General features: G+C 48.3%; 1 protein-coding gene across 1 annotated transcript; it reads right to left on the reverse strand.

Annotated features, from left to right (window-relative positions):
* Positions 1–3402: 3402 nt before the first annotated feature.
* Positions 3403–7181, reverse strand: LOC124695628 (heme oxygenase 1, chloroplastic-like). Its single transcript, XM_047228457.1, has 4 exons — positions 6652–7181; positions 4239–4462; positions 3729–3836; positions 3403–3634 (listed from the first exon to the last, which is right to left on the reverse strand). Exons 1-4 carry the CDS (start codon positions 7094–7096, stop codon positions 3542–3544), a joined length of 870 nt encoding a protein of 289 aa, XP_047084413.1. The 5' UTR covers positions 7097–7181; the 3' UTR covers positions 3403–3541.
* Positions 7182–12315: the final 5134 nt, after the last annotated feature.

Here is a 12315-nt window from a genome sequence, read left to right on the forward strand (position 1 = left end):
GCGCATGTGACGCCGTGGGAGGAGCGAAGTGCGGTGCTGACGGGACGGTAGCGAGGACATTGGAATTTGGAACGCGAGCACACGGAGGAGGTAGTGTGGCGTTGACGCGAGCTCGCGGAGGAGGCGGTGGAGAGAGAGCGTGAGCGCTGTAACGTCGGCGGGATGGCCGGGAATACAATACTGGGAGGGAGTACTTGATTATTCACCACCATTACGTTGGGGAGTGGATCGGATCGATCGGCAATGGCGTAAGGGCGTTAAGGGTGAGGCACTCTTCCGCTCTCAGGGAAGACGATGGGATTGTCTTTGTTTAACGCGAGATGACAGGAAGGCCACGAGGGCGAGGCTCTCTTCCCGGGGAGACGATGGATGTCTCCTCTTTTGTTTGTGACTTGACGAGGTTCCTGTTTGATTTGACGATGCTCTTGACGCAACACAGACAAGTACAGAGAATCCCCAGAAGGCTGATAGCGCTGGCGAAGGTGAGACCACATCTCGGCAACAGTGGCGAGGCCCATAAACTCAGAAGCAAACTGTGGCTGAACACTCTGAGAAAGAACGGCAGCAGCCCTGGCATCCTCATCACACCACTGAGTAAAGGTAGCCAAACTGTCACGGTAAGAGCCAAGAGCCTCTGAATAAGCAAGTACCTGCTCCTCATATGTCTCATCAGTTGTAGCCTCGGCAGACTTGGCTGCATCCCGATCAGCCTGAGTAGCATCAGCAGCAAGGGTCTGCGGCACGGACGGCGAGATAGGAGGCACAGGAGCAGTGGGATGCGGCGGACAAGAGACCTCACCGGTAAGAACACCCAGGGGCGAAGCTCCCAGTATGGCAAGGTAGGGCACCCGCCCTACCTTGATTTTTGGTAAATTTACTTAGATGCGCGTGCTTTTTCTGAAAATTTTGAGTGGTCATACGTCGAAAACAGACTCCGTATGAGAAAGTTATGCGTGTTTCGATGAACACTGCGCAAAATCGATTACAAACCAAAAGAAACGTAGACTATTTTTACCTCCAATCATAGAATCGTATTCTAAGTTCAATGTAAATAACATTGCTTGTATTACATAGATGTATCATTGAATGTACCCTAATATATACAAGATAAGCTTGAGTTGTTCATTATACGTACATACATGTAGAATTAAAGACTTCAAAGATTTTCATATATTTGAAATGCACGTCATACTTTCTCCGACCACATTATTATCCCATTAAGGTGACATTGGGTTGTGACATCAAAAATTGAAAAGAATTTTCCAGCAAAAAAAATAATCAAAATCGAGTTGCGCGAACGAGGGATAATCAAATGTCTTGATAGTTTGAATTACATTATATTTTTAAAAAAATATGTAAAGCTTTGCCCTTGAGTTAGTATTATTGGTATGTTTTTACTTATAATCAAATCTGTTATTATTTTTATCGTATTAAGATATTATTACTATTTTATGACTATTTTGATATTTGCATCATTCAAGGTTCGCCTTACCTTAGATTTTTTTCGTCCTTCGCCACTGAGAACACCCCACAGCCGAAGACCACGCATGTGAATGCGCATAAAGGCAGCAAACTCCCCATAGTTGGTACCATCAAATATCACTGGGCACCGAGGAATACTGACATAGCCAGATGCAGAGGACGATATTTTTTTTTTTGGATCTGGATCTAGATCGGGCCAGACGAAGAACAGCCCGTGCGTGACCAGGCTAGATTGGCCACGAGGCAGGCACGCACCTGGCCGCGACGAGGCGGGTGCCGGCCAGGGGACAGCGCGGCAGCGGCCGGGGCGGCGCGGGCCGGGGCCGGCCGGAGCTGCGCAGGCCGGGGCCAGCCGGGAGCAGCGCGGCAGCGACCGGAGCTGCGTGGGCCGAGGCTGGTCGAGGGCAGCGCGGTGGCAGCCGGAGCAGCTCGGGCCGGCGCCGGCCGGAGATAGCACGACGACAGCTGGACGCAGGCGAGCGTGATGGCTGACGGAACGGAGACAGCGGTCAACAGAATTTCGATTTGGAGCTCGATTTGGACGAAAAAGGCCTAAATTACTTGGAAAAGAACTCGATCCCGACAAGAGCAGGAGAGGAAGAAGAAAGTGGAGCAGCGGCGGCCGGAAAAATCATCGGCGGCGGCGCGGATCGAGCACGGAGTTGCAACGTGCAAAAAGCTAGACCATGAGCTCTGATACCATGTTAGAATAGCAACTAGTATTCACAGTGGGCCAAAGGCCAGTACATGTACAAGGGTACAATATGCAGGAGAACCCCTCACACTATGGGAATATACAGTACAGGGACTATACACCACTAATAGAAATAAATAGGCAACAAAATCAAAACCTGCAGAATATCTGTAAATCAAGTGTGTATTTATGACGGAAGGCCTAATAAAAACAGAAACTCAATTCAGCTCCCGGGTGCGTATGATCCCTCTACCATAAAAACATATTTCCAAGTGTTAAAAAATTTTGAAAAAAAAATTTACATGTACATCTCCATAATATATGTGTATTCGTCAAGTTTCACGAAAAAATGATATTTTTTGTAGTCTAAGCGAAAAAGAGAAAATTTGTCTTGTGACAAGTCTTTTTTTCAGCGCCGAATTTTGTCTTTTTTACACACGTCACATGACAGGTCGATTTTTCATGAAACAACTTTGTGAGCGCGTACCACATGAAGATGTATGCGCGAAATTTTTGTTTCAATTTTTTTAACATTTTAAAATGTGTTTAACATGTATTTCAAAATAAAGGGAGCATATGCTCCCATGTGCCAAAACATCACTCCCAAAAACAGTCTACGACAGTTGTTTGATTCCAATCACATCGAGCATGTTGTTGTGCCTTGCTTTCTTCATGAAACGCACAGAACAAAATGCCTCAGGGTCTTCTTCCATCATTGCAATTCTAGGTGACAAGAGGTCACTCATACCTTGGCAGTGGCCAATCTCTGAAACATAGGTGCATATGCCTGAAGCAATGCGACTAACCAGGCATATAAGTGGTTATGATCTTCCAACCCAGCAGATAATGCACGCTGCAATGTGCGTGCGTTCAAGAAGCCACTAGGATTACGACCACGTTGTTGTGCTACATCAACTATGATTTCCCTACTTTGACAGGAGAGGAACAGAGACAAGAGTTCAGCTGCACCTGTATAAGCTTATCCAAGAAGTTTAAGCCCATATTTTTTTTTGAAAAGAAGTTTAAGCCCATATAGAATCCTAACTAAACATGCTTTTGGTAGCTTATGCACAAAATGAGCAACTCTGTCAAAGAAAATCAGGCAGAGACGAGATCAGTCCATACTGAAAGTAAGCGCCATGAGAGATTGTGCACAAGCCCAGAACTCCCTCATACAGGGAGCACAACCGAGTAATGGATGATCAAGAAAACAAAGCCCAGACAGATGCAATGAAGGATTATTCAGTATATGACAATTTGATTGCAAGACAGTTCAGCCCAGCAGAGCATGTTCCTCCCCAGTGCACATACATGGCTTAATATTTACAATGTTTATCATAAAACGAAATGGACATCACTTTTCACTCAGGTGAATATCTGGCGTAGGAGATCTCCTGAATAGGCAAATGATTTCTCAGTCTCCTCCAGGCAGTGATTCTTCTCTTCCCGGGACCAGTTCTGAGCAGAAATGTGATCGGGTTAAGACAATTCATCCTCGGAGCAAACAAGCAGATAGAATATAAGAACACAGAATCGAGGCTCTGGGACTTACAGAAGCAACTTGGTTAAGTTTGCTGCGGACATTCTGCAGCAGCTGGGACAGGGTACCTTCCCACTGGTAGAATTCCAGCTCTTTCTTGTTCAGAATCTTCTCAGCAACCTGAAATGAATGGAGGGCATGCTTACCAGGTTAAAGTATGGAGGAACAAATAACTCACACACACACACCACACAGACAGATTACAGGTGGCCAAGATGCCCTGATTTGGATAAATAAAATACTACAAGATTCATATTCCAAAACGAAATGCCAGTTATAGAATGAATGTAAAAATATCTACATTGCCAGAAGTTTGAGATATAAAACAGATGTGTATAAGATGACCCTCAACGAGGTGAATACAGTTATATCATACTACTACCTATGTTGAATTTCAATCAGCAAAAGCAGACTATTGAGATGTAAGAACCCGTATCGACAACAAATTCTTTACAACATATGGGAAGCCATTCAAACACACATGAACGTTTTTGTATAAGATTATGTTCTGAAAAGTGGTACCTTTTTGCCGATCATTCGGCCTCCAGCAGTATGAGCGAAGTACACATTATAGAAATGACAGATAAATGCTTGTGGGTCCTTCTCAGACAATTCTTCCAGATAGGAAGCATATGTAGTGCCAGGAGCAGATGGTTCTGGAATTGTGTGACCCTGTTCACTGAACCATTCCAAATCTTTCTTCAGTGCCTCTGATCTCTCCAATCCAGTATTCCGAAACTCTGCATCTGAAATGTATAGATAAGTAGAATGTCAAACAGCAGCATCTAGTAAAACATGATGAAAGAAGCGTTCCAGCTTCTTCCTAGAGAACTTTAATTTATGGCAGAAAAGTTGAACAGCCCTTTCATAGAACCACTTCAAGATTTCAGTAAATTACGATGTTTATTGTTCCAAACAGACTAAAAAAGTAAAATCCATTGAGCTAGAAATTTCCAGTTCCAACTGAGTGACCACATGGTGTTACTGTTAATAGAACTATGCGAAGCAACTTGGTGTCCAACTAATCTTGAAGGTGGACAAAGTAACTGAAAGTGGCCAAAGTAAACAGCCATGGATTTCACAAGTTGTTACTAAAGGTGTCTATTGTTTGTTCAAGATTTGTTGCATAACTGAAGGTGGCCAAACTAAGCAGCCATGGATTTCACAAGATTAAAACTAAATATGCAAGTAAAATATCTGTTCATCGAACCAGATGGATATACACAATCCAGATATGTCTTCAAATTTAAAACTACAACTGTACTAGGTACTGCTACCGATCTATAAACCATTGGTTTATTTGCTATTTTTGAGCAAAGTATTATTTTTGTTCCAAAAAACATAATAATTAACAAGAACAAAGTTTCTCACATCGAACAGACGAAACCAGTCCATAACCAATAGCTGGTGGAAACATTATAACAAGTTAACAACACCATCGTAAAACTGAAATTTAGTATGAGAGAAGGGTTCCTGACAGATACAACTGAAATTATTATCACAATCACGTAAATAATTAGCCATCCAACATTTTCAACATATTTATTTTGATCTTTCCTAACATCTCAGAAATAAAGCAATGTTGCATTGCATGACATCATATAGCACTAGCAGGATGCCAATAGCATGGGAAAAAACTGTTTTTGTAGTGGCTGGAATAAATAGTTTGTGTAACAACCCTGAACCATGCTTAGGCAATTTGGACATTATGTGCTTATGTCAAAGAGGCAATATATTCATGTAAAAAATAAGAGACAATATATTGACTTCTGATTTCATGTTTCACAATGAACTATATAGAACAGTAAAGCACACAATGAGGAGACGAGGGTTGCAGTGCAAACAGTGATGTAAAATAAGCCAGCCATCTAGCACTGGCTATGCGCTACGCACCACCCTGCCGCCGTCATAGTGCCTAGTGCCTTTTGGAGCACTGATTTTCAAACATAAACATTGCGAAAAAGGCATTGAAAGACACCAATGGAAATAGGTCTTCAATTATCATTCCAGATGGAGAGACTTCACCATACACAAATAAGATGGCACATATAGCATCCAACATGTTTGCCAAGTAGAGAAAAAATCACTACACCACTACGGTTATATGTGAAGCTTAAAAATACACCACCCATATCACAAGCAAATGCGAATGAAAACGCACCAGTTCTAAATACGTTTTAGTTGATATATGAGCATCTGTCACTATAACTCGTTGACGAAATCATTCAAATTGAAAGTGTGAAAAACTGAAGCGAAGTGTTTCCCCTGGAGCATTTTAGATACAAATAAATGTTGCCGAATCACCTAAAGAATCGAACATGATATCCTGCTGGGCATATATTTGGATCTGCGGCTAGTCTTATGCCAGCATCCAGCAGGTCTCTTTGCAACAGGTGAACACCTACGTTTTATAAAAAAAAATTGTGGCCTCAATCACCACCATTGCAAGCCCTCGATATGCTGCCAGTCCTAATACTGACGTACATCTCATCACGTGTTTATAGCAGCAAAGATATCATACAACATTCTACTGAGAATTCAGTATAATACCCGGTTCTACAAAATTCCTATGAATTATCTCGACAGCATATGCAATAATCATGGGCTCAAAATCTTTGTGTAACTTTAATCTGGATTAGTACGGCATGATTAGTATTAGGATAACCTATGTTTTGTAAACATCAGAAGAACCAGGAACTGCAAAACAATTGCCTGGCTCTGAATCCTGGCTCTTCTTTGTCCGTACTTTCAATTTAAGTTTAGCAAAAGGAACTATGTGTGGATTATTTTGAGAAAGTAAAACTGTATCACGAAACCTCTACCCACCACACACGAAGCGTCGTTCGCACAGAGGCCGCAGAAAATCCAACTGGTAAAAAAGCAGGACACGGAAGAAAGACCAATCGGGACTCGGGAGGGTTAGCGGTCCACTCACACCAGGGCACGGCGGCGCGGTCGACGATGTCCTCGAGCGTCTGGAAGACGAGCTTGCTGTCGACGAGGAAGCGCAGGTAGCCCTCGGCGGTGGGCTCCCACCGGTTGACAGGGGGCGCCTGGGGCTCCTTCTCGCCCTCCCGGGCCTGGTCTTTCGTGTGGAGGCGCATGGCCACGGCCCGCATCTCCTCCACGAAGGGCTTGCCCCCTCCTTCGCCCCTCGCGGCGGGCGCCATCTCGGTCGCCGCCGCCGCCGCCACCATCCTCCTCCTCGGCTGCGAGCTGGCCGCGCAGATCCCGGGCGCGCGGCGGGGGCCGGTGGAGAGGGAAAGGGCGCCGCTTTTGGTCCTTCCGGCGGCGGAGATGGAGGCGGAGACGCGCGGGGAGGCGAGGGCGCGCGGGGTGACGGTGGTCAGGGATGTTGGTGCTGATGATGCGGGCGCCATGGGTGGGGATTGGGGAGGCTTGTCTTATAGAAGCTGGGGTTTCTTGCCGGGGAGGGCGAGCCGGCGATGGCGACAGGGACGGGGCTGGGGGTTGCTTTGGAGTGCGGCGTTGGCGCGACGAGAGCGAGGAGGTGGGAATAGAATAGTGGAGCTCGGATTATTAATCGCGCGCGGGTGGGCTGGGTTGGGGAGCGGATTGGAACGGCCGGCAATGGCGTGAGGGTGAGGCTCTCTTGCTCTCGGCTCTGGCTCGGGGAAGACGATGGGGTTTCGCCTCTGCTTTTTCTACGCGACGGTGGGCCGTGTGTGGGTTATGACATGGGGGGTCAGCCGTGTGGGGCACCGATGTCAGTGGGAGGTGATTGAGAGGAGGAGTCGTGGGGTCCGGTTTCTGACAGGGTTCGAGAGCACGGGAGGCCGGCCGAGATGTCGCGCGACGGGTGGGACCCGATTGGCAACGAGTGCGTGCGGGCCATTGGGCAAGCACGTGACGGAGAGTGGGGCGACGCTGCCGTCCATTTCTTTATGCTTGGACCAAGGGCCTGTGTGACAAGTTTTGCCCACCCCCAGGACCTGTTTGAGATTCGCAATAACAAGGAATTTTTAAAAAGTACTTCCCCTGATTTAAATTAACTAACTCAACTTGTATAGATATGCATGTATCTAGAGCTAAAACATGTCTAGATGTGTTCGTATCTAAATAAAATTAAGTCAATTAATTTAAATTGGAGGGAGTACGTAAATCGTAAATTATACTAAAGATTATTTCAAGAGTGCGGCGTTTCGTGCTCCTCGGCTCTAGTGAACTTGATATTTCAAGATTTATCTATTTTAAAGTTCTGAAAAATCTAGAATATGTTGATTGGATAGAGAATGCACATGTTCTCTACATATTTGCAGTGTCTTGCTAAATAATATGTAATATTTTTTGCTACACAAAAATTGCAAAATTGTGGGTTCAAAAGATCAAAAATTGTTTTGGAGACTCTTGTGTAAAAACATTGCCTCCTTAGAGCATCTCCAGTCGCGTCCCCCAAACCGTCCCCCAAACCGCGCCGGATTGAGCGTTTGGGGGACGTGTTTTGTTCGTGCCGCCTTTGGGGGACGTCGCTCCCCAGCCGCGTCTCCCAAACGCCGCCCCCAAACATTTAAAATACTTTTTTTGGCATTTTTATTTCAATTTCCACAAACTAATACATAATTAGGAACGTGGTTTCCACAAACTAATACATAGTTGGAACTGTGGTGGACACAAATATAAAATATTGCAAATAAACTAAACCTAACTAGGCCGTGCATCGGAGGTTTGCTGTGTTCGCTGCTAAGAAAGAACACTCGAGGGCACACCCAGTCACCTAAACTGGAAAATCCAGCGGGAGGATGGTGCCCTTGTTGGTTCTACCGATGAGGCGAACAGGCAGAAACCTCCGTGCACGTATTCGCTGCGAAGAAACAACACTCATCAGTCGTCTCCCTCGTCGGTGCTGTCGTCGTGGGAGTCCCCGTCGCCGTGGTAGTCCGGGCGGCGGCGCCTCTCGTCGAAGACCTTGACGCTCATGTCCCTGTTGCCGAAGTAGGAGAACACGAGGATGAAGCCGGCTTGGAGGCTCGTGGTGGCGAGCGAACTTCTCCCGGCTCGATGTTGAGGTACATCTTGCCGCGCGCGTCGTAGATCGCGTCGACGATCCATCGGTAGTAGCCGCACGAATGCTCCCGCAGATGCATCTTGCGCGGGCGTACGCCGCCGACGTACTCGGCGAAGGAGTCCGGCAGCCTCTGGATGCCGCGCGGGTCGCCCTTGAGGACGAGGACAAACTCGAACAGCACGCCCGGCTCCACGTCCATCTCCGACGATGAAGACGACGGCGTGGGAGGCGACGGCGAGCGTTCAGCTATGCCGCGGCCACGTCCACGACCACGACCACGGCCGCGAGGTCGGCCTCCGCCTCTACCAGACATAGCGTCGAGTCTTGTTGAGAGATGGTGGCGGCTAGGGTTTGGGAGAGAGGCGCTAGGGTTTGTGTGTGAGAGGGACGATGAGAGGCGCCCCTTTTTATAGGCCGGAGAGAGGCGGATGAGCGGTGGCGCTCATTCACCGCCGCACGCAGAGCTAGGCGCGACAGGACGCGTCGCTGCGCCCTGCTCTGCGGGAGCTGCACCGTCGCTGCGCGCCAATAACTTCCGTCGCGAGGTAGGCGACGGTTAGGTTAAAATTAATTGTGCCGCTGACGGGTCGGCCCCGCCACTCCCCGCCTCGCTTTTCGTTGTGTCCGGCGTCCCCGGTGCGTCCCCTGTGGGACGGGGACGGGCTCGGGCGCCGGACACCGTATCGGGGCGCGCCGGACAAAAATGGGCTTTGGGGGACGCGGCTGGAACGCATTTTTGGTCCGGCGCGCCCCAAATCCCTTTGGGGGACGCTTTGGGGGACGCGACTGGAGATGCTCTTAGGCCACTCCAAGGCAGGCCAGAAAAGACACCCACCATCCGCCTGTCAAGTATGTGGAAAAAAATGCTAGATTGGACAAACAAGTGTTGGTACCACTCATAGCATCTCCACCGGCGGCCCCGATAGCGTTTTGGGGGCCGGCCGCAAAAATACGATCGCACCGGTGCGCCCCAAACGGCGCCGGCTAGTTTTCGGGCCCAATAGAATCGCTGGCAACCCTATGCCGGCTCCTTCGCCAAGGGCGCGAATCGGGCGGGTCGGCGCCTCGCGGCATGTTTGAAAACGAGCGTGGGCTCCGCCTGGCAGCCAGACACACCGATTTCCCACCTCCTACCCACGCCCGAGCCGACCCCCACCCCTCTAGATCGCCACCGTCGTCGTCGCCGCTGCGCCCCTACTTGCAATAGACACCGCCGCTTGTTTAGGAACCGCCGTCCATCGACACGGCCGCCACCCCCTCGACCAGCGGCCGCTGTTTCGCCCGGAACAGAGCTCGCCGCCACCGCGGCACAACCGCCCTGCCCGCAAGGTGTTCGTCCGATTGCCGCGATGGACAGCGACGGCGAGATGATGGTGCAGCTATTCACGGAGGAGCAGAACGACCAGGTTGTTCGGTGGCAACAGCAGCAGCTGATTCTGATGAACATGATGCGCATTCGCCAGCCTTTCTTCGTCGTGCCTCGGCGCCGCGGCTCAAAGCCAGGCAAGAGGAGGAACATCAATCGACATCGTCAAGCCGGCGCAATGTTGCTTGACGTCGACTACTTCAACAACGACGCGACTCATTCGCCAAAGGAATTTCGGCACCGGTTTAGGATAAACAAGGAGCTGTTCTTGAAGATTGTCCACGACGTCAGGGAGTACGACAAGTACTTCATGTCCAAGAAAGATTGCACAGGTTTGTGGGGCTTCACCTCAATTCAGAAGTGCACTGCTGCAATGCGCTGTCTTGCATACGAAGCTCCTCCAGATACAGCAAATGACTACATACGGATGGCATAGTCGACATATACAGAGACTCTCAACCATTTGATTATCAAGGGTCACTCGCTGAGGTAGAGCATGTATCCCAAGAATTTGCCGCTTTTCTTCATATGCACAATGAAATTCGAGATGCAGATGTCCATGCACAACTGAAGGCGGATCTAGCTGCACATTTGTGGGCGAGAAGAGGAGCCGCCAACAATGCATGATTTTATTTCTATTTGTTTGGTTGTATGATAATTTAGGTACTATTTGTTTGTTTGGTTGTATGAATAATTTAAGTACTATTTGTTTGATTGATTGTATGAATAATTTAAGTACTATTTGTTTGCATGAATAATTTAATTCTAATTGTGTGATTGTATGAATAAAATGTGATTGATATGTTGTTTCAAAATATTGTAAAAAGAAAAAAAGATTGGGGGTCGCCGTTTGGGAGGCGCCGGTGTGGGAACAGCGTCCCCAAATGGAGGATGCACTGTCGACGGCCCCATACAGCTGTGTTGGCGCCCCTGCCAGCGACTATTTGGGGGCCGCCGGTGGAGATGCTCTCAAAAGCTCCAAACTTTCCGCGGTGGCTAAGTGTGCGCTGACATGTCCAGATGCATGTGCCACATAGGTTTTCCCTTACACCGGCCCCATAATTAACCCAATGGCCCATGTCAGCCTCTCTCTCTCCTCCCTTGTTTATCATCTCTCTTGTGACTCATCTATCTCAATGTGCAACCACCCCGCGGTCCATCCATCCATCCATCTGGTTGGCCCAACCCTCCTCTGCTACCCTTGATCATGTTGTGGATGTGAGGTCGAGGCAGAGTATTGCGGTGTAGTTCAATATCGGTGGTGCGCTACACTATATGGGCATCACATCGGCTCTCGCCTCTCTCTCTGACACAAAAGAAGTGAAGAAGGGATGGAGGGGCAGCCCTATCCGGCCTCCTGCAACGCCAACGACGGTGGTGGAACCCGACATTGGCTGCGTGAATCTACACCGCGTACACGCCCACCGCTCTGAGAAGCGCTAGGAGGAGCCCGTCGAGGTGGGGGAGAGGGACTGGTGAGGCTGGAGTGCGGCCACCTTTGTGTTTGAGGACGGGCTCGTTGGCGCTCATTGTGTTGTCCTTGCATTGCATGGTGATGTGCTCGTGTCGGCGGTGGAGCTCATGTTCCACCTCCACGACAGGCCTTGGCATCAACGTCTATGTCACTGGAGGCCCAGCGTGTGGCACGTCGGTGTTGTTTCTGCTGTGGAGGTCCAAATTTAATCAAAGGAAAGAATAGGTAAAACAGACGCTTGCCCAATCGAGATGTTTATACCTATTAGTGGGGGCATTAATTCTAGGAATGGCCTTACCGTCCTTCACAGTATTAGTGTGTGCCTTCTAGAAAAGATGATCGTATTTTTGTTATACAACAAAATAGCATATATGTGAGGGTCACGTCAACTTTTAAATCCATTATTATTGGTGATGAAACATAGCATATATGCAGTACAAAATATATACACATGCCTTCTTCGTTACGTTTCCAGCTAGATAGAGAAACAAATGCAGATGTCAAATATAGCACCGCCAGATTCCGGATCAAATATTGTACCGCGTAATTAAAGGAAACAAAAGTGTGCGACTTCTATGACCATGGCGTGTAACCCTTCTCCGTGGCCGTGGGTGTGAAGCTGTGCAAGGAAACAACAGAAAAGGGACGAGACGGCACGGCTCGGGGCGCTTCGCTCCGTGACAATCCATGAGTGAGACCGACGAGCGTACACGTTACAGCTCTGGATATCACC

Source organism: Lolium rigidum, chromosome 1, assembly GCF_022539505.1.
Source record: "Lolium rigidum isolate FL_2022 chromosome 1, APGP_CSIRO_Lrig_0.1, whole genome shotgun sequence".
In the NCBI taxonomy this organism is placed as follows: domain Eukaryota; kingdom Viridiplantae; phylum Streptophyta; class Magnoliopsida; order Poales; family Poaceae; genus Lolium; species Lolium rigidum.

Bases quoted from the DNA above. Each gene is read 5' to 3' on its own strand.
- LOC124695628 (XM_047228457.1), bottom strand. From the start codon at position 7,096: ATGGCGCCCGCATCATCAGCACCAACATCCCTGACCACCGTCACCCCG. The intron at 3,837-4,238 runs GTACCACTTTTC...CATTCATTTCAG, and splicing joins GCCGAATGATCGGCAAAAAG to GTTGCTGAGAAGATTCTGAA. The intron at 3,635-3,728 runs GTAAGTCCCAGA...ATTTCTGCTCAG, and splicing joins AACTTAACCAAGTTGCTTCT to AACTGGTCCCGGGAAGAGAA.